This window comes from Cetorhinus maximus, chromosome 38, assembly GCF_964194155.1.
Source record: "Cetorhinus maximus chromosome 38, sCetMax3.hap1.1, whole genome shotgun sequence".
Lineage (NCBI taxonomy): Eukaryota > Metazoa > Chordata > Chondrichthyes > Lamniformes > Cetorhinidae > Cetorhinus > Cetorhinus maximus.
Genome location: NC_135916.1, coordinates 4,529,400 through 4,556,445, shown reverse-complemented (window position 1 = coordinate 4,556,445; position 27,046 = coordinate 4,529,400). Strand labels below are relative to the sequence as shown.

Genomic DNA, 27,046 nt, shown 5'->3' with positions numbered 1-27,046 from the left:
CTCCCCCGGTGCCAGTACTGAGGTAGTGCTGCACTCTTGGAGTTACATGTATAAACTCTAGAGCTTGAGGTCGAGAATCCAGGCGACTCTCTGCCGAGTCCATTGCTGATGGAGTGCTGCTCTACCGGAGGTGCACGTCCATGCTCTTAAATCTCCAGGTCATGATCTCCATAATCCAGTCAACACACTGGTTCCAGTCCTGAAAGAATACTGCACTATCAGAGGGGGTTTCTACCTGATGAGATGTTCTGAACATCACTGATTTCAGGTGAACGCAAAATACGCCATAGACAGTATCTCGAAGAATGTCATTGGGAAGCTCTGCTTAGTGTCCTGAGGTCAATATTTATCCCGTTATCCAATGACGTCATTAAGCTTTCTTTATCTCAATGTTGTTTCTGAAATCTTCTTCTGCGAAAAGTTGCTGCATTTCAACAGTCGCAATATTTCACGATCAGTTCATTGTGTGTAAAGCTGTCTGGGGCGTGCTGAGTTGTTAATACATTTTGATGTCTTCGTTCCCTTTGTAACCAAAACCAAACTCACAGTTTGTGGAATCTGAGTCCGGGATGTAAACACTTCCCTTCCTTACAGACCGTTGTGGTCACTTTGACAAACGGACCACAGGACTCTCAGGTACAGGTTTCGATCGTGCATTCGAGAAATTGCAAGGAGAGCACAATCTCGATGCAGTTGAGACAATATTCTGCTAAGCTACAAGTGTTCACCATATTTATACATTATTGGTCACATACAAGAACATTTTCCAGATTCCGATCTTGTCAACATATAAGTTTACATTAAACAGGGAAGTCTCTAGTAAGAAAGGGTACAAAGGTACATGTATCGTCTGACCCTACTTTCACCCTGGCGATCTATCCCCTCTCTCCACTATGACTATCTGTTCTTCCCTTATCGACTACAAACAAACCCAATCGTGGATGTTTTTCCAACCTAAGGCCCCAGTCTGACTCCCAGAACCCCCAATCTCACATAGTTGCATTCTTCTTTGTCCAGTATGGCTTTGTTGGTAATCACAAGCCCTGAGGGTGTGCAAGGTTCAACTCTCTATCCAGCCTGACCTTTAACTGTTAATTGCAGGCTTCACATGCTTAGGTACTTTATGAAATCCCAGAAACCTTCAATAGATTCTTACTGTATCCCTACACTTTGTTCTCTATCCTTATATTCCCCCTAACAGTCCCCCCTTTTGGCCCTTGGCTGAGCCCAAGGTAGCCAACTACAATTGTGTTATCCATCCCCCCCTCCCCCCACCCTTTACGTACCACCACCCAGTGATACTGGCTAGGTATCCAGTAAAGGGTACGGGTACTGGCCAAACCATTTGTATCATCTGGTACTTTAATCCGCATATCTGGTTTACCAGACTCCTGCTCCACCTACTAAAACTCCCGCAACGCCACCTTTGTTTTGTCTCCAGGTGCGGTATTTCAATTGCGTTAGAAATATAATCAATATCAGCTGAAGTATGACTCGGGCGTGGGTGATAATTCGAGTCCAGGGGTTTACCTGTACGTTCGAGCCCCAATTCCAGAGATCCTCCCACCAGGTGGAAGCATCTATTTGTTCAATATCCGTCTTTAATGCTCTAACCTGTTGCTGCTGAGTATAGTAAGTTCTGTATATCTGCTGAGCCTGTCTCCGAATCATGGTTGGGTGCTCTGGTAATAGGGGAATTTCATAGGAGAACTGGTTCAAATTATGTCAGGTTATCCTTAAGGCTTTCCTTGACCTGAATAGTAGTCGTTCCTCTCTTGAATATTTCAACCAGTTCCACTTTCCCTACACTTGCTGGCGCCTGTGGGTGTAGGCACACCGAATGGTTATGGATGGGGCATATCCGTTTGTTCCCACACTGGTTTATTTCCTGCCACGTGGTGATACAATATCTCCCATTCCCTGCATATGCAACATGAGTCGGTTCTTTTGCAGCCCTTATTGTTTCCATTGTACAGTTTGCTGCTGCTTTAAATCCAATTAGCTTCATCTGTCTCATACATTGGGTATGCATACTACTGCCGTGGCCTCTATCCTACACTCTTCTAATGTGGTGCTAACTATATTCCCATCTATGTCTACTGCGTATGGCGAAATATTGTGATACTTAATATAGCCATCCCCCCGTATAACCCCAATATTTTCAACTCTATATAAGGTCCTGCCGGGTGTTGACATACGTATGACAGGTATTACTAATACAATGCCTATTAGCATATTACTATTCACTATATATTCATTCCATAAATGCGTGTTAAACCTCTGAGCTGGCAACCGGCCAAGTCATGATCCTTATTTCGTGAAAGATTAAATAAATGCTCATTCGTTACCCATACAGGGAAAACCCCTTCATTAATCTCTCTTAAATTCTCTCGGGCTTGTTCCAGTGCCCAAGATCAATAGGTGCTGCATACATCATTTCTCCTCACTTCGTCTGAAATATTTTTCCTTATTTCAATGTGTTTGTTGATAGTCCCCGCTTAACTTTCGAGCACGGTAGCCAGGCTTTGGATTAAACATGCCATGTCCTGGTCTGTATTTAATTGGGTGTTATGAATTCCCTGTTCCCGGTCTAGAATCTCCTTACGCTTAAAGCTCAGGCTTCGGACCTTCTGGTCAACAGTTGCCAGGTTGTGAATTAACCACTGGTGTCCCTATATTAAATATCGTAGCGGCACCATTTATCAGGCTGCGTTTAACCGGGTTCCCACCCAATTCTGATCGCATCTCGCCCTTGAACTGAGATGCCCCAGTCATCAGCTGGCCCGTTAGAGCCGTATATAGTGCTCGAATATGGGTTGAGCATCACTGGGGCGGGACAATTCCGGATATGTTCAAGACTACGGGTAGCAGCTCGTGGTGTACACTATCATACACAACTTCTGATTAACCAGTCGGCCCTGGATGCATAGTTGGACGAGGTGGATCAGTCGGTGTGGTTGGAGAAGCTTTAATTATCTCTCCTCGGACTGTGGAAGTGGACGTGGAAGGTGGCTGGGTGTGGCGCACTTCCCAGACCGATCTAGAGCGTGTTTTTATTCCTTTTGGTTTTCCTAGAATCCCTTGAACTTCAGGTAATTTTTCCCCTCAGACTTTTGCAATACTAACTCGTATCAGTTAATGCAACTCGTATGTATCAATCCCGTTCAGCTTGGAAGCTGGTGCTATTAGTCTGCAAGGGGGTGGTTCATCTTACCCTGTTTAACGATGTAGAACTCTCTTATTCTAAACGAAACTTCATATAGCATTGGGCGAAAGAAAAGGATCTTGAAGGCTCCACCTATAGGGACAATCAAACTGATGAAAGCTCACATTTCCCATGCTACTGCCTGTCAGTTCTTATTAGCGCCCCTAAGAGTATCACCCTTTTCTCTCTCTCTCTCTCTTCAGCAAAAGCAGCTCATGTAGCGGACCTTTCGGGTCCCAATCATTCTTTCACATTTTCAGGAAAATCTTGTCATCCCGCACGGGACATTAAACACTCCCAATTGGTTTCTCGCTCCCCCAAGGCTTCCTTAACGGTCTCCTCAAAATCCCTGTGCAGGGCTGTCGCCTTGTCCCGATTTGCAACGTCCCCAGGTTTCGCCCAATGTCCACTTCTAAACTGTATGTGCAATCTTCCTCAAGTATCCCCTGGACACTTTTTCTTCACCAGTATGTGCGTATCGAGGGGGTGCATTGCATGGAAATTTTGCATTTCTCGCAATTTGGTCCAGAAATCTGGGTTGCTTTATCGAGTTTCAAGTCTCAGCAGCTCTTTAAGCAAAACCTGCTTCTCCCCCGGGCTGAATGGTACGGGCTTAAATTCCTCCGTAATCTTCTCAATCTCCTAATCCTCTTCCTATTCCTCAGCCCCCTTTCTCCTTTCGGGTTTTAGTTCGCCTCTCCTGACTTTACTTTTCCGAACAGTTACTGCCATAGCGAACATGGAGTACAGTGGGCACAGTGGGGCAGCTGGTTCGTATGAGGCCGGTTTTGTCCCAAATCCATCATAGGTTTCTCCTTCGGCGCTCTCTTCCTCTTGATCAGTATCACTACAAGCTGCAGCCACTGCTCTGATCTGTCCTGAACCTGACTTTGTCTCTCTGTCTAATCGACTGGAACTTAGTATTAACTCGTCTGCACAACTGCAGGTACAAGATAATAATAACCCTCACCCCTTTCTTTTCCTTATCCTTTTTCTGCTCTTTCCATCACTCTTTTTGTTCTCCCGGTGTTGACTGTGGATTCCACCCCTCCTTCGGCATTTTTAGTGATTATGTTTTGACTGTTGTTGCGCTATGAACTTCGTAACGGAGTCCGCGGTTCCCCAGTCGAGTTCCATAGCGCTACTTTGTTTCCCTGACGGCATTCTGTTCCTATTTTCCGCGGTACGTTCAAACGGTCCTAACAACTTAATTATCTGAGGTATGTGCGGTTTCGATGGGTTCTGGCCTCCCTGCTCGGCTTCGGCTAAGGGTATATCTCAAACCGTAAGCCGCCAGCACGGCTTCGCCCTCAACTTACTGGGTTCCGGCCTGCGCGGCTTGGCTAAGGTTATATTTCAAACCGTAACCCGCCTGCACTGCTCCGCCTCTTAGCCCTGGCGCCTCCTAGGTCCTGTCCTGATTCATCCTCCTGATTGTTTGATACTTGACCGGGTAGGCTTACTGCACTAACTACGGGTGGTAAATGAATATACTCACCCACTTTGCAGAGCCATCCCGAGAATCCGATTCAAGTATCCTGCCGACTACGCCAAATTGGTGTGGTGTATTTGATGAACGGAACACAGGAGTCTCAGGTACAGGTTATGATCGTTTATTCGAGCAATTGCAAGGAGGGCACCACCTCAATACAGCTTGAGACAGTACTCTGCTAAACTACAAGTGTTCACCATATTTATACATTATTGGTCACGTACAGGAACATTTTCCAGATTTCGATCTGGTCAACTTATAGGTTTTCATTACAAGAGATCTCTGATAACATGTAAATCCCTATTTGTTTTCACCCAGGCAGAGATCTTACCATCTGTTCTTCCCCTATGCGTTGAAGAGCACACTTAATTTTAGTTGTTATTGCCACCCTATGACGACAGTCTGGCTCCAAGGCCTTTCTGTTGTTTGCAGGCCCTTATGGCTGTGCAAAGTTGATATGGTAACCTTTAACTGCCAAAGTGCTTGCAGATTTTAAGTAATTCATTCCATTTCAATAAGTTCTTATTGTACCCCACCATTCCCTATAATAATTACTGTATCCCTTTATTTCCCCCTAACAAGATCCATAATCCTGGCTGACACGCCCCCCGCTGCTAGTGCTGAGGGAGCTGCAATGTCGGAGGTCGATGTACTTACTCTTGGACCTGCGATCCAAAATACTATCCCACAATCCCCCCGGTCCCAGTTCTGAGGCAGTGATGCACTGTCGTAGGTAGATGTATATACTCTAGGACTTGAGCTCCATAACCCAGGCCGAAACTCGTCCCCGTTGTCAGAACTGAGGCAGTGCTGCACTGTCGGAGGTTGAGCTATCTACCCTCGGATTTGAGCTCCATAATCCAGGCCGACACTCCTCACGTTGCAAGTACTGGGGGAGCGCTGCGCTCTCGAGGCAGATGTATATACTCTAGAATTAGAGCACCGAAACCTGGGTCATCACCGCACCCACCCCCAAACCGCCGCCCAACTCACCCCCCACCCCAGCCCCCGCGCCACTCGCACCCCCTCCCCCATCCCAATCAAAAAAATCTGGAATTGAAAATCGAATGATGACCACGAAATGATTGTGCTAAAAGCACACCTGGCTCCTGAATGTCCTTTAGGAAAAGCAATCCTTCCCTGTTCTCGCCAACATGAGACTCCAAAACAACAGCAATGTTGAGGTGGAAATGGCCTAACAAGCCATTCAGTTCTGGACCAGTCAGCGATGCTCACATAACATGGACAAAAAAAAAGAAAATTCTTGATTTTTGTTTCTAGATGAACTATAAATCTCCAACCAACACTAGTCCCACCGGAAAGCCTCACAGCAACAGCAACCGTTATTTATATAGCGCCTTTAAACAGTAAAACGTCTCAATTCCCGAGAGGCATGATAAAACGAATTTTGACACCGAGAAGCGGATGGAGATTTCCGAACAGATGAATAAAACTGTCGCTGAAGAGGTAATTTTTTAGTGAGCGTCTCCAAGGGGAAGTAGGAAATGCGGAGGAATTTCGGGGTGGATTTCGAGAGTTTTGGCCCAGGAGGCTGAAGGCGCCAGCTGTGGAGCGATGGTAAGCGGGGCTGCTCAAGAGGCGGAATTAACCGATTGTAGAGATCTCGGACGGTTTCAGGAGCTGGAGAACATTACACAGGTAGAGAGTGGCCGGGGCCATGGAGGTGTTCCAAAACAAGCAACAGATTGTTCAATCCCAGCCGTTACTTAATGGTGTGTGGGGAGGAGGGGGCTACGTATTGCAACGAGAATAGAAGTCGTGGAAGAATGGAACTTCGTGTGAATTAGATATTTGGTTAGCTTCATTTTTCTGCAGGGCGATAGATGGGAGGCCCAACAGGAGAGAGTTGTAATGCACATACCTGCAGGCAGCAAAGACAGCGAGAAGGAGACAGGGCTGGAGTCAGCTGAAGTCTAGGGATGGACAAAGGCGATCTTAGGGATGGTGCAGCCGTGGAGTCGAAAGACGAATTCGGAGTCACATATGATGCGAAGATTGTGAGCTGTCTCTGTCAGCCTCAGACAGATGTCGGTGACCAGGATTGAGTTGGTATTTCGGGTATGGAGGGGGCACGTTGGTTTTGAAGTCACTAAGGCGGACAAGAACAGCAGATTCTTAGGAACACCATCACTGCAAGTTTTCCCTCCTTGTCTCATACACCCCACCCTGGAAGTATATCCGTGCTCCCTCAATCCCTGCTCGGTCAAAACCCACTTCCTGCTTCCTATCAGCATTTAGGGTTTAGCAACACATCATGGGCTGCATCGCTCCATAGACACTCACCATCATGTTCTCAAAGGCAATTCGGAATGGGCAAAGAATGCCAACCTCTCCAGAGACACTCACATCCGGGATGATTGCATAATACTTCCGGTTCAACAAAGCAATCCCAATGTTTGAAATGCGAATCCGCATAACTTTTTGAGGATTTTCACCATAATAATCGAATTTTCACCTCGGGAAAATTAGCAAAAATCTTCAATTCAAATGCAACATTCTTGATTCACTCGTATTCCAGGGTATAATGTCAGATTCAACATCTCAAAGTTTGAAAAGAACCCAAACTGAATTATTTTATTCTTTTGCTACAATACAGAAATTGCAACTCTTCACTTATATAGCCTTAGGATTCCTTAGATATGTTATTGAAATTACTGAAATCCCACAAATAAATTCAACTGTGTCATTGATTTGTAAATCTCATTGATTTCCATAATCCAGGACGGCACCGCCGCGCACACACCCCCTCCCCCAGTGCCAGCACTGAGGGAGTGCTGCACTGGTGTTGTTATATTAACTCCCCAGCCAATGACACTTTAAACACCTTTTGCAATCAGCCACTCATTCTTGTTTGCGGGGTCCTGCTCTGATTGACTTTTCCGCATTTCTTCCTGCATTACAGCTGTCACGGCATTTCAATATAGGTTATTTGCCTGTAGAGCTCTTTGGGACGTCCTGGATTCCTGAGCGGCGATTTGGAATTTAATGTGTTGTCTTCCATTTGTTCAAATCAAATCCCGAACTCTCCAAGTGTGGAATCTGGTTCCCGGATGGAAAACCTTTCCTTAGCCCATATCAAATCCCATTGAGTTACCAATGCGCTGCTGTACATGAGGTTCACATGGCCCATTTCTAATGGCTCTCTTCATTTCTTCCACCACAGCTCCGTCCATAAAACCTGTGATCACATTTAACCAACCGACTGGGTTGTATTTATTCGGAGAGATGGTGACAATCACCTGCACTGTGACTGAAGATAAGCACGATAAAGTCTTCGAGTTTTACCGGGGTATTGAACTTCTGCACGATTCTAAAACTGCCACACAGGACAGTTTTGATACAGTTCCCTTTGGGGCTATATACCGAGGAGGGCAGTACAGGTGCCGATATAGAACATCCATCAACAGTCGCTTAATTGTTTCCCCAATGAGCGAGGCTGTGACCGTGACGATAGCAGGTGAGTGATGCCAAAAATCGTGTTAATATATCTGTTCTCCGCTGCTACTTCCACAGATCTATCTTTTACTGATTGTATCAAAATCATACCTTGAATATTCGGAGAGGAGGATACGGAACGCTGGTCTGTTCGCCCGGCGGATAGTGTCACTACCTCTGAACCTGAAACTCCAGTTCTGCATCCCACTCCAAACAGGTCGGTTGTGAGCTTGCAAGTCCTTCCAACATCCCCCTACAGCGGGGAGTGAATGAGAGGCTCCTGGTCAGGTATGATGTATATTGCCGCTCCTCTGGCTTCAGGCCAGCCACAGATTCCACGAAAAGCAAGCTAAGGAAAACAGATGTAAGCAGATCTACCTCCGGTGTCTCTGGACACGGGAAGCTTTCTAATTCTAACTGAACTCTTGGCTGGGTCCTTCAAAGCCTAGTTTGGGTGAGAGTGACAGTCAGCAGCAGAAGGGTTCTGACACTGTAGGGAGGGAGTCAGTAATGTCCTGTGACGTCACAGTTTATCTCAGGATGGCGTGAGGCATTTTCTGACGTCACAGCGGCGCTGAGTGCGCCCACCATTGCAGAAATCACATCATCTCCCAGCCTCCGTGCTGAACGCTGACTTCTCCAATCATGAGGCCTCATGGCTCATAATTCCCCACAAGGACTTCCATTTCGGCTGGCCCATCACCACTAACTGCTCTAACTTAGTTTGCTCACATTCCCATCTGTGTCTGAAGGACACCCATTGAACCCAACTCCTGCAACACCGAGCTCTATAATCTAGGCCGTCACTCCCCCCTGTGCCCATCCCTAATTGCCTCTGAGAAAGTGACTACCAGCAGGCTTCTTAAGCCTATGTACATCTGGTGTATCGGAATAGAGTTCCAAGGATTTTGTTCCATCTTTCTGATAAAACGTTAAAAAAGACGCTCACCTCCAGCATATCAATTGGACATAAAATATCCAAGGGCTAAAACCTCGACGGAATGACAGTGGGTAATTCACCTCAAAATCCTGCAGCCAAATATTTAACTTTGAACCGACATCCCTGCAACAAAAATAAACATTGTTCTGGCACAGGAAGGTCGGAACATAGGAGAAGCCGTGGGTCATTCGGCCAGTCGAGCCTGTTCCTTCATTCAGTTACATCCTTGCTGATAATCTACTTGAACGCCACTTTCCCGCGCTCTTCCCATATCACTCAATGTCATTACTATTCATAAATCCAATATTCTCTCACTCCCTCATTGGTGTTTGTTACAACTTGCTGGGTACAATATTTCCTGCTAAGGTTTGCACATTACAGCAGTGACGACACTTCCATAGCAGTAGGTGGCGTTATGAGTTTCTGAAATACGCCTTGAAGTGATTTTTTTCTTCATAATTTTGGAATCAAGCCCCCACCTCTCCCTTTGTGGAATCTTAGATGCGAATGTGTACATTGTCTTTCGACACAGATCAACTAATGTTGCTGTTACCAACATTGACGCTACATAAGATTCTCTGGCCCATTTAAAATTGTTCTGCACATTTAATTTACCACAGATCGGCTAAGAAAGCCATGGATAAATCTTAATCAATGGACAGGGGTGTATGTAATAGGAGAGACGGTCACCATGACCTGCGCTGTGACTGGAGATGATCGGGCGAAAACGTTCTCTTTTTACAAAGATGCTGCACTGCAGAACCCCTGGGAAATTGAAACAAAGGGCAATATGGGAACATTCCCGGATGCTGTTGAAAGTAGCGAAGGCCTATACCAATGTGAATACGCAATTTACATCAGAGGTCGGCATTTAACATCCCCAAAGAGCGAGGCTATGACGTTGACGACCACAGGTGAGTGAAAGGGAACAAAGATTGTTGATGTGTCCATTCACCGGGATTGGCATATTCACAAATTCAGATTCCTTCCTCAAAATTAAACGGCCAGTGTTTGGGGAGAGGGCATTATGCGAAAACCAGGGACTTCATTGTTCTAGCCCTGACACTTTTCCTGAAAGAATGGGCCCTGAATTCACCCGCTGGGCATCAACTACCACTACAAGTGTTGAAATGGGAAGGGGGGAAAGCAAGAGGAGGGTGAGGGGAGAGTCAGCAACTGAAGGATTCTGTCACTGGGAGAGGGGCTGTCCATTGGTCAGTGAGGTCACACTCTACCTCGTTATTTGGTTCTGCTCTATCTGACGTCATACTGGGACCGAGTGTCCAACGCCGACCACTGAGGGGATCAAACAAGAGAAAATCCCCATTCCAAAACCCACATGCGGTGGGGGATCACGTACCGAACAAGCCTTTCAGCGTTTGTCTTTCATTCTCCACATTGGTAATGACACTAAGTGCCTTTGTCATGGACTATCTTCATTCATGTCTTTACCAAGGCTGTAGCACGCTACACTAAGTCAGAAGGCTGTGTGATCAACTCCCACTCCAGTTTGGGCCAAACACACATCCTTACAACCAGATCACTGAAGGAAGAATGACGTTGATAGTCCCGTCATTAGATGGTTTCAATTAATAGGATCTTGTTCTTCTCAATCTACGGGTGCGAATCGTCGATTACCATAATAAATACAGTTCCATCGTACTTATCAGCTGCAGAGCTGTTAGGGAAGGCCCGAGTCCGTGATTGGCGTTTAAATTAGTGTTTACTTACCTTCCATCCTTCATCATCAAATTCTGATCTCTACATTTGTGAATTCTCAAACACTTGTAAACACGTTGTCTCGACACTGATCAATTAACGTGTTTCCAACCGACTGCTGCTCAAAGAATGACACTGATCCATTTCTAATTGTTCCTTAAATTCATTTTACCACAGTACCGCTGAAAACCTCAGTTATATCTCTTGATTAAACTGGCCCTGAATTAAGCCGCTGGGCATGAACCAACAGTGCAAGTGTTGCGATGAGAAGGGGAGGAAAGCAGGAGGAGGGTGTGTGGGGACAGTCAGCAGCTGAAGGATTCTGTCACTAGGGGAGGGGCTGTCCATTGTTGAGTGACGTCATGGTCTACCACGGTATGGGGTGATGCTCTTTCTGATATCACAGTGGGACCGACTGGCCAACGCCGACCACTGAGGCGGTCAAACAAGAGAGACTCCCCATCCCAAAACCCACATGTAGTGCGGCATGATGTACCGTCCAATTCGTTCATCGTTTGCCTTTCATCTTCCATGATGATGCGGAAACTGCCAGCAATCGTCAACTTCCCTCATGTCCTTACAGGGAATGCAGCACGCTACGCTAAATCAGAAGGCTATGTGATAAACCACAACTCCAGATTTAATTCCATAATCCAGGATGTCTCTTATGCACTGTGTCAGTACTGAGGGAGTGCTACACTGTCGGCGGTAGATCTATATACTCTAGGAGTTGAGCTCCATAATCCAGGCCGACACTATTCCCGCCCCGCATCCCCACCACCGCCCCCCCCCCCCCCCCCCCACTTGCCCACACCACCACCTCCTGCCCCGGGTGCCAGTGCCGAGGGAGCGCTGCACTGTCGGGGGCAGGTGTGTATGCTCTTAGTCTTGAGCTCCGTAATCGAGGCCAACACTCCCCGGGTGCCAGTACTGAGGGACTGTCCGATCTCTGCTATTGTTAATGTTCCTCTCCGCAATTTCATGTTGAGTTCACACAGACAGCGGAATTATTGCCAGTGACCTCAGTAGGAACCTGGCTTCAGTATCCATGGGCCAATCACACATCCATAAAACAACATCACTGGAGGAAAAATCACGTTGATTGTCCCGTCCATGATTGATTTCTGTTCATGGGATCTTGCTCAGCCAAAGTCTGCCAGTAAGAATCTTCGATTACCATAACGAATACACTTCAGCCGGGCTTTATCAGCTCTAGAGCAGTTAGGGAGGTCCCGAGTCGCTGCTTGGCGTTTAGAAATGTGTTTGCTTAACCTCCTTCCTTCGTGATCAAATCCTGATCTCTACATTGGTGCATTGTCACGCACTTGGAAACACGTTGTCTCGATACAGATCAATTAATGTGTTAAGAACCTATTGCTGTACATGCGAAACCTCTGATCCATTTCTAATTGTTTCTTCAATTCATTTTACCACAGATCCGCAAAAAATGCCAGTGATATCGTTTGATGAAACCACAGGGGTGTATGCAGTAGGAGAGACGATCACCATGACCTGCACCGTGACTGGAGATAATCGCGAGAAAAGGTTTCATTTTTATAAAGGGCTTCAACAGCTGCCCTCTAGTCCAATCATCACAAATACCAACACTTTAACATTCCCGAATACAAGTCTAAGCCACAGTGGACAATACCAATGTCAATACAGAGTTACCGTCCAGAGCAGGCAGTTCGATTCCAAAAAGAGCCAGGCTGTAACGGTGATCATAGCTGGTGAGTGACAGGGGAAAAAAGATTTCAACATTTCTATTTATGGCGTGGGTATTCTCAAATAATCATTATTTCATTCACTTTAACAATATGACTCGTCTCAAATAATCGGGGAGAGAGTGTAAATGACCTGCGATCTCATCCCACAGTTGAAGCCGATGGGGTTTGAATTCACCCGCTGTACGTTGAATGTGATCGCAGGGGCTGGAGTGGGCAGGAGGGGAAGGCAGGAGTGTGGTCTTAGGGGACAGTCAGCAGCTGAAGTGCTCTGTCATTGGGGGAAACTGGTGTCCATTGGCAGGATATTTCAGTGTCTTAATTGGGATTGGATTAGGCCCGTTATTACGTTAAAGATACCTTCCACACCTCGGTGTCTGAATGGTACCTTCATGCCCACGTATTGGCTGTATTTCCATACATTGATAATTCGATGTGGTTGGACTATCTCAACAGAAAGAAAAAAAAAACATATCTACTTTGATGGCACCGTCGCATGATTTATAAGGCAATGGGATCAACATTCACTGCAGCTCGTGAGCTCCACAAATGTAGTCCGACACTCCCCCCAGAAGCTAGGACTGGAGGAGCGGTGCGCTCTCGGAGTAGATGCATACATTACCGGTACTGAGCTCCACAATCCAGGCCGACACTCCCCCGCTGCCAGTGCTGAGGAATGCTGCACTGTCGGAGGTAGATGTGTATATTCTGTGCCTGAGCTCCATAATCCAGGCGGCACTCCATCTGGTGTCAGTGCTGAGGGAGTGCTGCACTGCCGGAGGAAGATGTATATACTCTAGGATTTGAACTTCATAATCCAGGCCTACACTCCCCCGGTGCCAGTACTGAGTGGGTGCTGCGCTGTCGGAGGTAGATTTATGTATTCTAGTACATGAGTTCCATAATGCAAGCCTATTCAGTCACTCTTGGTAAGTGAATGAAACGTGTTTCACATTGTTTAACAACCTCAGAGAGAGACTTTTTGTTCATCTCATGTCTTCCCACACTGACCCATTACTGCACGTGTCACCATTAATCCAGTTCCCTTTGAAAGTTCCTGTTGAATCTGCTTTCATCTCACTTCCAGAGAGAACACTCCAAGTTCTAACAAACTGCTGCACTAACACACATTTCCTCATATCCCTTCCGATTATTTTACAATCACCCGAAATATATGTTATCTGGTTACTAAATATTCTACAACTAAAAACCATTGTTCCGAATTTATTTTATCAACCCCGAGATGATTTTATAAAGCTTTCTGAAAATTTCAATTAATCTCCGTGAACGACGATTCAAATTCCCAGCTTCTCCGCTCTCTCTCCATGCCAAAGTCCCACCTCTCTGAAAACATTCTGGTCAATGTCCCCTGCCTCTTTGACAAGGCATGTTTATCCTCCCCACATTGTGACGCCCATAACTGGACACAAAATTCCAAATGAGGTCTAACCAGTAAAATAACGGCAAAATCCGGCGGATGCTGTAAATCTGAAATAAAAACATAAAATGCTGGAGGGCTCAGCAGATATGGCAGCATCTGTGCAGATAGAAACAGAGTAAACATTAAGCACCTGTATGACTCTTCTTCAGAGTTCAAGAGGGTTTGTAGAATTTGGAGTAAAGTAGAAGGGCACGGATAAGTGGGAGCTCAGGAGAGATTGACAAATATGCTATCGATACACGTAAAATGGCGTGTTAATGGTAGCGTTGAAGACTAAAGAAGTTGGTAATATTGTCAGAAAGATAAGAGAGCAAAATATTTTAATGGCAGAACAAGTGTCAGCACACTGAAAGCAAAACAGGTTACATATCGCCCTGTGGAGCAGAGGGCATGGGAAATACGTGAAAATGGAGGAAGGAGTTCATGGTCTGAGTTTGTTGAACTCAGTGTTGAGCCCAAAAGTCTGAAAAGTTCCCAATTAGCACTTTCTTACCTTGCCTTTAAGAGATTATTAGCACAATTTTAGTCTTTAACACTACCACTACTTTTCCTTTTGTTTTGTGTCCATGACAGCTTTCACCTTCCCATGTCCCTCTATTTTGCACCAGCTGTTCCACCCCTTTCCCTAGATAATCCATCGCATTCCTAATTCTCTTTAACTTTGAAGAACTCATACGGTTGGAAAGTTTCGCCCTGTTTCTCTATCCACAGATGCTGCCTGAGTCATGGCAGCATTTTATATTTTGATATGAGGGCTAATCAACTCTTCATGAAATTTTACAATCAGTTTTATTTTGTGAGATTCATTTTTTGACAGAAGCCAGTATTGAATTTGGATCCAATCGTTACTACCTCTTCGATTCCAATTCCAGATCCTCCAGAACCATACATATCAGTGGATCCTAGCGCTGTTGATCTGGGTGGAGCTGTCACATTTAACTGTACAAGCCCCGGGGACAATCCTGCCATCGCATTTTACCTGCACAGACAAGGGGATGCGAATCACTATGGTGTCAAGCCTGCTGCTTCAGGGGTCAATTCTGTCACCTTCACCATCAGGGATGTCGATCACTCTGAGATAGGAAGTTACACCTGTCGGTATGAAGCACTGATTAACGGAAGAAATCTATCCTCAGGTCTGAGTGATCCTGTACACATCACTGTAACAGGTCAGTGGGATTCACAGTTAATGTATCCATCCGACCGTAATACAAGGTGTTGCTGTTTTTTTTTTCAATTTGTGCCCTTTCCTCACTACAATAACTAACAAACTTAACAATTCAAACTGGATTGGAAATGAGCGCAGCATGTTCTCATCTCCCATGTGCTGCACTGACTCAAGGAAAATTACACTTGTTCCCATTAGCCTGGATTAATAGAATAATTGACAGGTAGTAGGTTTGCAGTTAGTATTCAGTGGACGACTTGAGGATGCAATGACGCTAGTAATAAGTCGAACAATTGCAAATGAGCCTTCTTCTGCGTCATTCCAGCGGGGTTATTGCCACGGCCCCGCGTGACCACTCCTTCCCCCCCTCCCCCCACTCCCCCACCCCCCCCCCCCCCCCCCCACACTCCCCCCTCCCACGCGCCGTCCTGCAGCCCCATTGCTGATTGGCTATTTTTGAAACAGTGTTCGCGAGTGCACCATTTAGGCATGGGAGGTGTCAGCTGTGGCTCAGTTCATAGCACCCTCGCCTTTGAATCAGAGGGTTGTGGGTTCATGTCCCACTCCCGGAAACCAAGAACTGTGATTGTACTCGAAAGAGTTGCAATCTGTGACTGTTGATAACTCGAAAGAATTTAGACATGGAAGGGAGACGGGCTGCGAATACCAAAGGCTGCGGAATGTTATCCAAACAATGAAAAGCCGAAGGAGAAACACCTCAAAATGGATCAGCAGCGTGGGAAATGCTGCACCATCTGACGTGGGAACAATCTTAATTGGTTATATAATAGGACGGTTCGAAATACTGATGGAACTTGATAAGATAAACAGGGAGCAGTTCCGTACACTGGCGGGCGAGTTTCTAACCAGGTAACACAGATAAAAGATTATTTAGTAAGGAACAAGTTTTCTTGTGATCCGCAACACCGTGGAATACGATTCTGCAGTTTCCAAGATGGAAATTAAAAATCTTATTGGAATAATGTTACAGGGCGATGAGGAAAGTTCGAATGGGGTTGGAGATTGGGAATAATTGACCCTGTCCTTCATGTTCTCGGCACAGGCACAATGGGCCAATAGGCCCCCTCCTCTGCCGGTTAATTTTATGACTGTCACTTCATCTTTCTCTCTCTCTCTTTCTCTCTCTGTCTTTGTTTTCTAAGGCACTCTAGTCCCACTTTTTGTCTTGCATTAAGTTGCAGCTTATTCCCTTTGTTGTAGAAGCTTTTCATTAAAACTGTCCTGATCTGTCCCTTTCTCTCATTCAGAAAAGAAACATGTTGCCCTGGCTGTTGGTATCGGTGTTGCTGTGGGTGTGACTTTCTTCCTTGCTCTGTTGGGCGTCTGCCTCTGGAGGAAAGGTAGGTCAGACCATGTATAGCAGTCGGTCATTAAAGATGAATTGACATATGTAACTGTCGACTCTTGATTACCAATATGATCCAATTCCCTAAACCACCCAACCCCTAACCTCTGGCATTAAATTTAGGACGCTCCCAGTATGAAGGATGAATTAGCCAATCGCAAAGGCCGGGGTAGAAATTAACCTTTGGCGGAATGGCAAGACAGGAAGGTCACATCGACCACCTGTCAGACACTTGGTTCAATAACCAGCGGCATTGATTTCACAAGAGCTGAACAGATTGCTGGTTCATGATGCAGGCCTCAGCCACACCGCTGCGTTTGGGCAGCCGTCCAGGGCACATCACCCAGTTAGAATTGTTCCTTGGCTGGGGACAGAATGAGCAGAATCGCTTTGGGAAATCCAACATATTCAAATGTCTACCCGAACACTCTGAAGTTAAAAAGAATGGAGGGAGAGCTCAGGGTGATGATTTTATGCAGGTTGTTCAGAGAGTAAATGGTATGGGATCTGAAACATGGCAGTAAATTAGGGTTAGACAAATAGAGGCAGCCTGCAGCCGCTGGGTCAGATATATGTAAATTATTCAAGAGTCATCAGGCTAAGAAATAACACCAGCTGCTATCCTGGTTTCGAACGTCTTGGAATCACTGACAAAACATGTGGATGTAGCAATGAGATTGGAGCACTGTGCACACCTTGTGGGGGATGTTTGGAGCCTCTTTGAACGGCCTTCCTTATCTAGAAGACTCTTGCCTTTGAAATTCAGCAAAAGCCCATGTCACCATGTGAGGCCTCACACCACTCTGCTTCCTAAACCCCAGCCATTCGCCCCTTGGGTAACTCTCCCTAAATTAATTGTGATTTTTTTTAATCTCCCGCGCCCCTCCACACCACCATCACGTTGCCCCCCCACCACCACCCCTCGGCGCTCATTACCGTTAATTTCATCCACTTCATGAGTCTCACTAACTGATCAATGTGCACTTTCCATTAAGAAATGTCTCCACACGCAAGTTCCTCACCTCAATTCCCTGAGAACCAACACACGGGCCTTCAAATCACTCAGTCGATGCGCTTATTAATACGGTTGCCTTGAGGAAATGGCCTGTCTTTTCCCAGCCCTCCGTATCGAAAGTCTGCGTCATCAATAAAGTGTATAAAGGTGATGGTCTTCTCCCTCCAATATGTCCCCATTGCTCCCTAACCTTCATGGTCAAAGATTTCCAAACAAGCTTCCGTGCAAACAATATACCAGACTATTCTGGCCTGAATGTTAGAGTGGCTTATTAGCATTTCATACCTTCCTGGATCTCTCCATTCATTAGCGGGAAGGCAATTGCTTAGATTGCTGTCCTGTATAGACCTTCTCCCTGGAACTGCTCTCTGCCGTTCCCTTTCCCACCCTGATCATATCAGTGAGTCCATTGACTTTCTCTCCCTTGGGTGCATGGCCACCTCTGCCACAATCTGATTTATTTTTTACTCCTTTCGGCGAAGTGGGCGAAGCTCTCTAGGGCAATAATTAGTACCCACACCCAATTGCTGTTGTGAAGATGGTCGTGAGCTGCCTTCTTGTGGTGTAGGTACACCACAGTGCTGTTGGGGAGGGATTTCCAGGATTTTGCCCCAGCGACAGTGAAGGAACGGGAAATAAATTTCCAAGTCAGGATGGTGAGTGGCTTGAGGCGAACTCCCAGGTGGTGGTGTTCCCACGTCTGCTGTCCATGTCCCTCTAGATGGCAGCAGTCGTGCGTTTGGAAGATGCTGCCAAAGTAGCCCTGGTGAATTCCTGCAGTGCATCTTGTAGATGGTGCACATTGCTGCAAATGTTCGTCAATGGTGGAGGGAGTGAATGTTTGTGGATGGACCCAATCAAGCGAGCTGCTTTGTCCTGAATGGTATAGAACTTTTTTGAGTGTTGTTGGAGGTGCACTCATCCAGGCAAGTCGAGAATATCCCATCACACTCCTGCGCTGTAGATGCAGGATAGGCTTTGGGGAGTAAGGTGGTGAGTTATTCGCAGCAGGATTCCCAGCCTCTGACCTGCTCTTCGATGCAGAGTATTTATTTGGCTGATCCAGCTCAGTTTCTAGTCAACGTTAACCCCCAGGACGTTGATAGAATGATGATTGAGCGCTGGTAATGCCTTTCCGTCCTGTGGCATGTTCCACATCATTACCAACACTCTTGAGAAATATGTGGTAACGATTCCTCTTTATAATATCCACTAGCTGTCCCATCCTTGGACACCTCAACTGGAACCACACGCTGATTCGGATTAACAGGCATTGATACACTTTGAGCGAATGCATGCTCCAGATTAACATTCGCTGACTCCAGTTCCTCAGAGCACTGTCGTGGTGCTCATCTCTCAGTATCGAAAAGTCAGGAGGCCCGACGCAAACATGGGTGTTTCACACTTGACAAATATTTGTTTTCATAGAATCATGATTTTTTGTTATTTCTTCGTGGGGTTTGGGCAGCACTCGCAAAACCAACATTTTTAGACTTCCACTCGTTGTCCTCACTGACTCTCAGGCGGTATTTAACTACCCAGAGCATCGCTGTGGGCTCTGCAGTTGCATCTCGGCTAAGCAGGACAACAGGGTGATTTCTTGAAAAAGCATTGTTGTACAAGATGCTTCATTTAAGGGAGGTTCATGGTCAACATGACTAATTCTAACTTGCTTTTTATTGCAACTGTATTTCATAAACTGAACACCAAGTTCCAGGGCTGCGATATTAACTCACAATTCCCGACCCTTAGCCTAGTATTCTTAATTTGGAGCCCAGCCAACCAACCACTATGTCACCATTCATATTTCGATTGGCAATGGGGAGCACAACGACTTTCACTGCTCTTGGATTTGTTTCTGAAGCTCCTATTCCGTCCTCGGCTTCTAAACATTATGTTTCCTTCACAGGGAAGAAGAAAAGCAATAGCGAAACCAGGTGAGATCTTTAAGTGGTGCATTTAAATGACATGTGACCAACATAACGATCAGAACCCAATGTTCAGCCAATTTGTATTCTATATAAGCATTGCGTCTTTTTAATTTGAAATATGTGGTCTGTAGCTTACATTCTCACTACAATGGAGAGTATGTGTAAATACAGACTAACAAACAGCTACACGCATAAAGTGACACGTGCACACACTCACGCAATCATACCAGAAGGCGCGCAGAGATAAGGAAAGACAGGCGCACTCACAAGCGCACTCTTTCTCTCTCTCTCTCTCACTCTCTCATACACATTCGATTTCTCTCGCCCTCTCTCTCTTTCGCACCCCGTGTGCATTATTTATATCTCACACTCATTTAAAACATGCAGAGCACAACATGGTGATTCCGGGGATCCAAACCGGGACATTATGCGTGCGGAAAACACCACCTACCACTAAGCTACATGACCCCCTGCACCTCTTTGATCCACTGGACTGTTGACGTTTATACAGGGGCGGACTAATGAGTTGACCTTTCGAGATGCTTCTGCCATTTAGTCAATGCTTGTGAACTAACTCCATTTTTCATCTCAGGGGGCCGTGAGTCTGTGGAATCACCTTGGCCAGAGAGCAGTGGACGTTGAATGAGCTCAAGGCTGGGTTAGAGAGAGGGTGTTGTTCAAAGGCAATGATTAAGAGGGGTATGTGGAGGCGGAAGAGGGGGCGATGGGGTGGACAGGAAAATGGAGTTCAGTGCACATATAGGCCAACCATGTTCTTATGGAATGGCGGAGCAGTTTCCAGGGCCGAATGGCCTGCTTTTGCTATTAACCCCCCCAGGGTAATTGGGGATACGAATGAGGAGCAAGGGTCGGCCATTCTGCCCCTCGAGCCTGCTGCGCCATTCAATACGATAATGGATGATCCGATTGTGACCTCAACCCCACATTCCCAACCACCCCGGACCCCCTTGTTAATCCGGTGTCTATCAATCTCTGCCTTAAAAACATTCAAAGTCTCTGCTCCCCACGCCTTTTGAGGCCGCTCCCTGCGCGGCCTCTCTCGCGGTGCGAACGCAGCCTCTCTTTCAGCCATGTACAGGTTTCATTCCCTTCAAAAACTCTGCCTTAATTCTCTGTAATAATTCTGGGCTTGAAACAGTTTAATGGAAACACGCTCCTGGCCATCCAAACAGGAATGCTTTTACACTTAACACGGGAATCACGCCTGCAGTAATGTCAATATCTTCCTCAAGTACTTAATGACACGGGTCATATCAGATCAAGTGACTAACTGACCATTTGTTGTTTGAAGGAACGCGGCGCCCTCTGGAGACGAAATCAATGAAAACCTTACATGTGAGTTCTGTTTGAAATTACCACAGCCAGAATTATCCTTTGTGTTCAGCGATTTGACAGCACTTTATGAATAACAACCAGCAGGAAATTGTAAGGAGGTTGTAGAAAACTTTGAAAATGAAACCTTAAAATTGTTAGGGTAGCAAATGGATCAGGGATTGCAGTTATACAAATTGCTAAATGAAGCGATGAAAGTTATCTCTCCTTTCACACTCCAAGCAGGTCATTTCTAAAGGGGTAGAGTTCAAAAGCAAAAAAGGTGAAGTGTCAAAACTTGATTCCAGCAATTGGTACTGGGAACAATGCTGCTCAGCGTAGGATAAAACAAATGTACAGAGATGCTTGAGTGGGTTTAACATATTTACAAGGATGATCGAAGAAGGTCTAACGTTCAGCAGGAATGTAATATTGCTGGGTCTATCTCCATTTGAAAAGGGGAGACTGAGGAATTTTCGAATAGAGTTCTTTGAAACATAAAGGAATGTTTCTGGCTGGGGAGAGAGCAAACCAGAGGTCATTAATGTGGCACCCCTTAAGTAAATCAATAGTGTATTCTGAAGATCTAATTTGAAAGAAAAAAGAAGGCTGTATTTACATAACAATTTACACAAGCAATGGACGCCTTCAAAGCGTTTTGCTAGTGTTAAGGACATGATTGTCCCGAGAGGGTTCTCATTAGAATCATCGAACTTTATTTACCGGCTGCAGCAGCAGTTACAAGCTTTCATCAAGCTCCACAACTAGGAGAAAAACTCCCACTCTAAGGTTTCCTGCGCTTCAAGTTGTTTCGTTCACACAGTCACGCGATGCTATTCAACACAATGAGTCTTAAAGCCACAGTCAACACATTCCTCAAAGATACAATTACTACAGCAATCAACATACTGATGTTTGATGTTTTCTACTGTGTCAGAACCGGGCGCCATTATGCGCAAATCAAACTCCCACAAACAGCAATATGAAAATGATCAGATATTTTGCTTTGGTCGTGTTGATTGTTTGGTAAACATTGCCTAGGATACCAAGGAATAATTCCCCGACTCTTCTGCGAAACAACTTCCCGGGATCATTTTCATCTGCCAAGCCAGCAGATGGAGCATTGCTTTGCAGTCCTATCCATCTGTGCCCCCTCAGTACTGCTCTGGAATGTCCGCTTTGTTTTCTTGCCCTGAAGCCCGGGAGTGGGTCTTAAACTCGGAATTTTTACCCAGAAATGCTGGGATTGTGGAACACGCCACCCCTGGGAGTGGCCGGTCTGAATAATTTTTAAAGCTTTAAAAAGGAGGCTGGGTGAAGTAGGAGTGATGAGTTTTGGTTATACTGACTGGCCAAATTGAAGCATAGAAACTTAGAAAATCGGAGCACGAATAGGCCATTCGACCCTTCTAGCCTGCTCCACCATCTGACCAAGCCCGATCCTTTATCTCAACACTCCCACCATTACACCATAGTCCCGCACTCTCCCCATTCCGCTTGAGGCCTATAGTCTATAAACCTAGTTCCCTCTTAAATAGATTCTGTGAGTTGGCCTCCACAGCCACAGTAGTAGAGAATTCCACAGTTCCACCTCACCCTGAGTGAAGAGGATTCTCCTCATCTCAGCCCTAAATGTTCTACCCCGTACTGTGACATTATGACCCCTTTTCACACCAATGTGGCACTTGTGATGTTGTTAAACACAACGAGCCACAAATTGTAAATCTGCTCCCCAATCCCGGTGAAAGCCCTGCCCAATCCATTTCCTGGATTGTAGAAGAAAATGGGAATGAAACACGAATTTTGGGAGCGTATTCGCTCCCTCACTAGCAGTCAATGAACTATTTGCGCTGGTTGAAGATTAGTTGCCCCTATGTCTTGGCAGTAAGGGTAACTTAATGAAGCATCATCGTGAAAATTGGCATATCATGTACATCCAACACTTCACTGAAATTGGCGAATGTTGTCAGCACTTACTCATCAATATGCTGTTGTTTTATTTAGACGCTGTTCTTAACCTACAAACAAATCCGAAGAGAGATGTAAGTTGCAATTGGGGCTGTGTCGCTGAGGGGCATGTGCGGGGGATGGGGCTGTGCAGGGGATGGGGCTGTGCGGGTGAGGGGCTGTGCGGGTGAGGGGCTGTGCGGGTGAGGGGTTGTGAGGGTGAGGGGCTGTGCCGGTGAGGGGCTGTGCCGGTGAGGGGCTGTGCGGGTGATGGCCTGTGCGGGTGAGGAGCTGTGCGGGTGAGGGGCTGTGCGGGTGAGGGGGTGTGCGGTTGAGGGGGTGTGCGGGGGATGGGTCTGTGCGGGTGAGGGGGCAATGCGGGTGAGGGGGCGTGCGGGTGAGGGGCTCTGCGGTTGAGGGGCTCTGCGGTTGAGGGGCTCTGCAGTTGAGGGGCTCTGCGGGGGATGGGGCTGTGTGTGGGATGGGCTGTGCGGGTGAGGGGCTGTGCGGGTGAAGGGCTGTGCGGGTGAGGGGCTGTGCGGCGGACGGGGCTGTGCGGGTGAGGGGCTGTGCGGGTGAGGGGCTGTGCGGGTGATGGGGCTGTGCGGGTGAGGGGTTGTGCGGGGGATGGGGCTGTGCGGGTGAGGGGCTGTGCGGGGGATGGGGCTGTGCGGGGGATGGGGCAGTGCGGGGGATGGGGCAGTGCGGGGGATGGGGCAGTGCGGGAAATGGGGCAGTGCGGGGAATGGGGCAGTGCGGGGGATGGGGCAGTGCGGGGGATGGGGCTGTGCGGGGGATGGGGCTGTGCGGGGGATGGGGCTGTGCGGGTGGTGGGGCTGTGCGGGGGATGGGGCTGTGCGGGGGGTGGGGCTGTGCGGGGGAGGGGGCTGTGCGGGTGAGGGGCTGTGCGGGTGATCGGGGTGTGCGGGTGAGGGGCTCTGCGACTGATGGGAGGGCCTTGTGGGTTGGGGTGAGTTGGCGGGTGAGGGGCTGTGCGGGTGAGGGGCTGTGCGGGAGAAGGGTGTGTGCGGGTGATGGGGGTCCCTTGCGGGTGAGGGGGTGAGTTGGCGGGTTGGGTGGAGTGTTTGAGAGTGAGGGGGCGATGTGAATATCCTCGGATGCTCTCTTTTATTTTGCTCATTCAGACTCGGAGACTGATGTGAGCAATGTATTCCTGCATTCACCCGCTGCCTCCTTTTTCTGCTTTTTAATATCATAATCCTCTAGTCCGGAAGCAATTTTTATTCCTAAAATGCACTTTCAGTCACGGTTTTAACGTGTATAACATTGCCACCCGAATGCATGCGGGGAAGGGAATCTAACGGATCAATGTTTGTCTCAGTGGATTGAACAGCCGATCCTCAATAGGACCCGAATCTTTGAAACTGATGTGAAGAGTTGCTCCCTCTGCAGGACATGAAGTGAATTGAAAGTTCAGATGATGTCATTGCAGCTGTACATCTTAAATAACCCCCATAGAACAGGATAAAGGCACTGTACAGCAGTTACTGTTTCACTTGTGGTTTGTGTGAGGAATACAAGAAACAATATTATCGAAAAAAAAGTCATATTTCTATTACCTAGCCAAGAACAAGCGTGAAATGCCAATGACTGACACCAGGCATTATTGTATCCAAGTCTGAATGCTGAGTTGCCCTCTATTTGAAATGCTTTGTTGATGAACGCTGGACAAATTATCGCTGGGTAAGATGGTAGCTGTACAGGGCATTGGAGAGAGCACGCGCGTACATCTCTGGTCTCCATACTTAAAGAGGGACATACTTGCATTGGAAGGAGTTCAGAGAAGATTCACTAGGCTGATCCCTGGGGTGAGGGAGTTATCTGATGAGGAAAGGTTCGCATTTACACATTTGCGTTCAGGCGAAAGAGAGGTGATCTGATTGAAACCTGGAAGATACTAGTAGTTGCAGGGAGGGTGATACGGTAAGTTACTCAGAGGATTCCTCCCCTCCTGTCGGAATCTAGGGCTAGAGGCGGGTGCAGAGATTAAAGAAGAATGTATCCCATTGAAAACGGAGATTAGAAGCAAGTGCTTCCCTCAGAGGGTCGTTGGTCTGTGGAATTATCTCCCCCAGAGAGCATTGGAGGCTTTGACATTCAATATATTGAAGGCTGAGTTAGATTGAATTTTGGCTGGCAAGGTAGTCGAGGGTTATGAGGCGAGGGTGGGGGGCGGGCGGCAAGAAGATGGACTTAAGGGCACAATCAGATCAGCCATGGCCGTTTCGAATGGCGGGGCAAGGACGAGGGGCCGAATGGCCTACTCCTGATCCTGTTCCTTATGTTGGTATATTCTTCTGGTGATCGGGATTCGGCCAATGTACATCCCCCAAGATTCCCTGCCCATTGAAGTCAATGGAACTTGAGCGGATGATCACTTATCGCCTTCGTTCAGGTCGAAAATTCCTCCCGTTTTTGGAATCTCCTGTTTCCCTGCCTTTGCTGGCGAGTGCCTTCTTGTTAGTACAAGAAACAGCTTCCCTCTGTGCCAATAGCTTCACTGGGAAAAGTAACCGCGAGCAGACAGTCAATGCCCTTTAACATTGTGACTTGCTCCCTTTTAGCAACTGTTCGCAGGATCAGCCCCGCTGTTGAGTTTTTGCCTCTTTCTGCTACCCTTCATCTGCTGGTAGAATTTCGTGAAATTTTATCAGATATTAAGACAATTGCTTGAATTTCTGACCAATTGCAACATTCCTTTCAGTGTCAGCGTCAGAGAGACACCAGCCATGCCCAGAGTGAGGACTTCACCCTTTACGCAGCGGTGAAGCGGTAGAAAAATTCCAGGACACCCGGGCCCACAGCGAGAAGCCCAGCACGGATCAGCCCAATGACCATGACCATGTCTCCCATTTCACTATTATGCAAGGAAACTCTTTGTTTACAGATAGCATTCCTGAGGTCTGCAAGCTAATGGCGAAGTGCTGCCTCTCTTCTGATGTTGAGTTTCAATCATGTGCCAAATGAACTAACATCTTGGAACATAGGAAATAAGAGGAGGCCGTTCAGCCCCTCTAGCTTGCTGTTGGCGAATTATATCATGGCTGTTCTGTCGCTATTCATTTAGCTGTCTTTCCTGCATCATCTTTGGCGGCCCCTGCATAACAAGAAAGGAGTTCCCAATTTCTAATTGGCACTTCCTGGTATTATTCCTCAACTACCTAGCTCTCTTTTCACATTTATATATTCTGCTGTCTGGCGTCTCCGATTAGAGCAAATGGTTTATCTGTCTCCAATTTATGAAATTGGTTTAACACTGCAACCATCTCAATCTGACGACGCATCAATATTCGACCCTCACGGGAACAGGAATCGAGCCTATTCTCATCATTTAACACCCTGGGCGAGGGGTCAACTGTGGTGCACCCGCTTCAAGATCAGTGTCTCCATCCTGAGGCGCGGTGACCAGAACTTAACACATTCAATCCAGATGGGATCTTACTGTGTATATGTGCACCTGACGCTTAACGTCGACCCCTGTTGCATTCCCAACGTCCTTGAGAGAATTTGGACTGCGCCGCTGATCCCGCACCGCTCAGGCGCAAATTGCATAACTTGCCCAACCACTGCCGCGACAACCACACCCACCCCACCACCCGCCCCCCATCCTCCCGCCCCCAGTTGGAGAATGTGAAATCTCAACTAATCAGGAGAATGGGGATAGGGGAAGGTTTGATGCCCAATTTAGCGAAGGTTTACAGCACCCATCAAGCGCTAGGTTAGTAGAAGCGGAGTTTATGATGTAATGAAGCCGCTTATTAACCCCGCACATCAAAGACTCGATACCCCAGAGTGTGGGGAACTTATAATGGGAGATGAACGGAAATCATTGCTCCTCCTTTCCTGCTACATCCACCCCCCCACCCACCCCCCGCCCCCCCCAACCCCCCAAACCAAACAACAAAGTAACAGGAACTTTCCATAAAAGGAGAGAGATTTGAATCTCTGTCCCTGGGCGGGAAGCCCCGCCTGAGCCGGGTGCCAGAAGGAAGATGCGGGAAGATGGACCAGGCGATGCCTAACGAATGGGATTGTTTTCTTTCCGCTGCTACCAATGACCTGTCCTTTTACAACTGTCTGATTGCTCCCTGCCTCCGCCAGATTTCCCTCTTTACGCTAAAGCGAGGAAATTCCTATCGCCCAGAAACTAAACTCCAAAATCCATTTCCATTCCAGAGTGGGTTGTTATTGATGTTTACTTCTCGGGACGGGTTCTTTATTTTAATGTCATAGTTATTTAAGATGCTTTGGTGCCTTTTTAATGTTATCCCAGCCTGGTTGTAAAACAA

The 27,046-nt window shown here is 46.9% G+C and overlaps 2 protein-coding genes across 2 annotated transcripts in view; both read left to right on the top strand.

Moving 5' to 3' along the window:
- The window catches only part of LOC144672522 (Fc receptor-like protein 5), a 374,607-nt gene that overhangs the window by 133,041 nt on the left and 214,520 nt on the right, over positions 1-27,046 (top strand). The gene's annotated exons all lie outside the window — the stretch shown is intronic.
- Positions 6,638-25,664, top strand: LOC144672411 (Fc receptor-like protein 5). Its single transcript, XM_078534255.1, has 9 exons — positions 6,638-6,749; positions 7,882-8,175; positions 12,249-12,542; positions 14,850-15,146; positions 16,414-16,506; positions 19,436-19,463; positions 20,770-20,813; positions 22,794-22,831; positions 25,462-25,664. Exons 1-9 carry the CDS (start codon positions 6,638-6,640, stop codon positions 25,531-25,533), a joined length of 1,272 nt encoding a protein of 423 aa, XP_078390381.1. The 3' UTR covers positions 25,534-25,664.

What these genes read in the sequence shown, in the direction of transcription:
- LOC144672411 (XM_078534255.1), top strand. Translation starts at nt 6,638, where the DNA reads ATGGACAAAGGCGATCTTAGGGATGGTGCAGCCGTGGAGTCGAAAGAC. An exon ending in TGTGACCGTGACGATAGCAG is followed by an intron (nt 8,176 to 12,248) that starts GTGAGTGATGCC and finishes ATTTTACCACAG; the next exon opens with ATCCGCAAAAAATGCCAGTG. An exon ending in AAAAGCAATAGCGAAACCAG is followed by an intron (nt 19,464 to 20,769) that starts GTGAGATCTTTA and finishes TGTTGTTTGAAG; the next exon opens with GAACGCGGCGCCCTCTGGAG.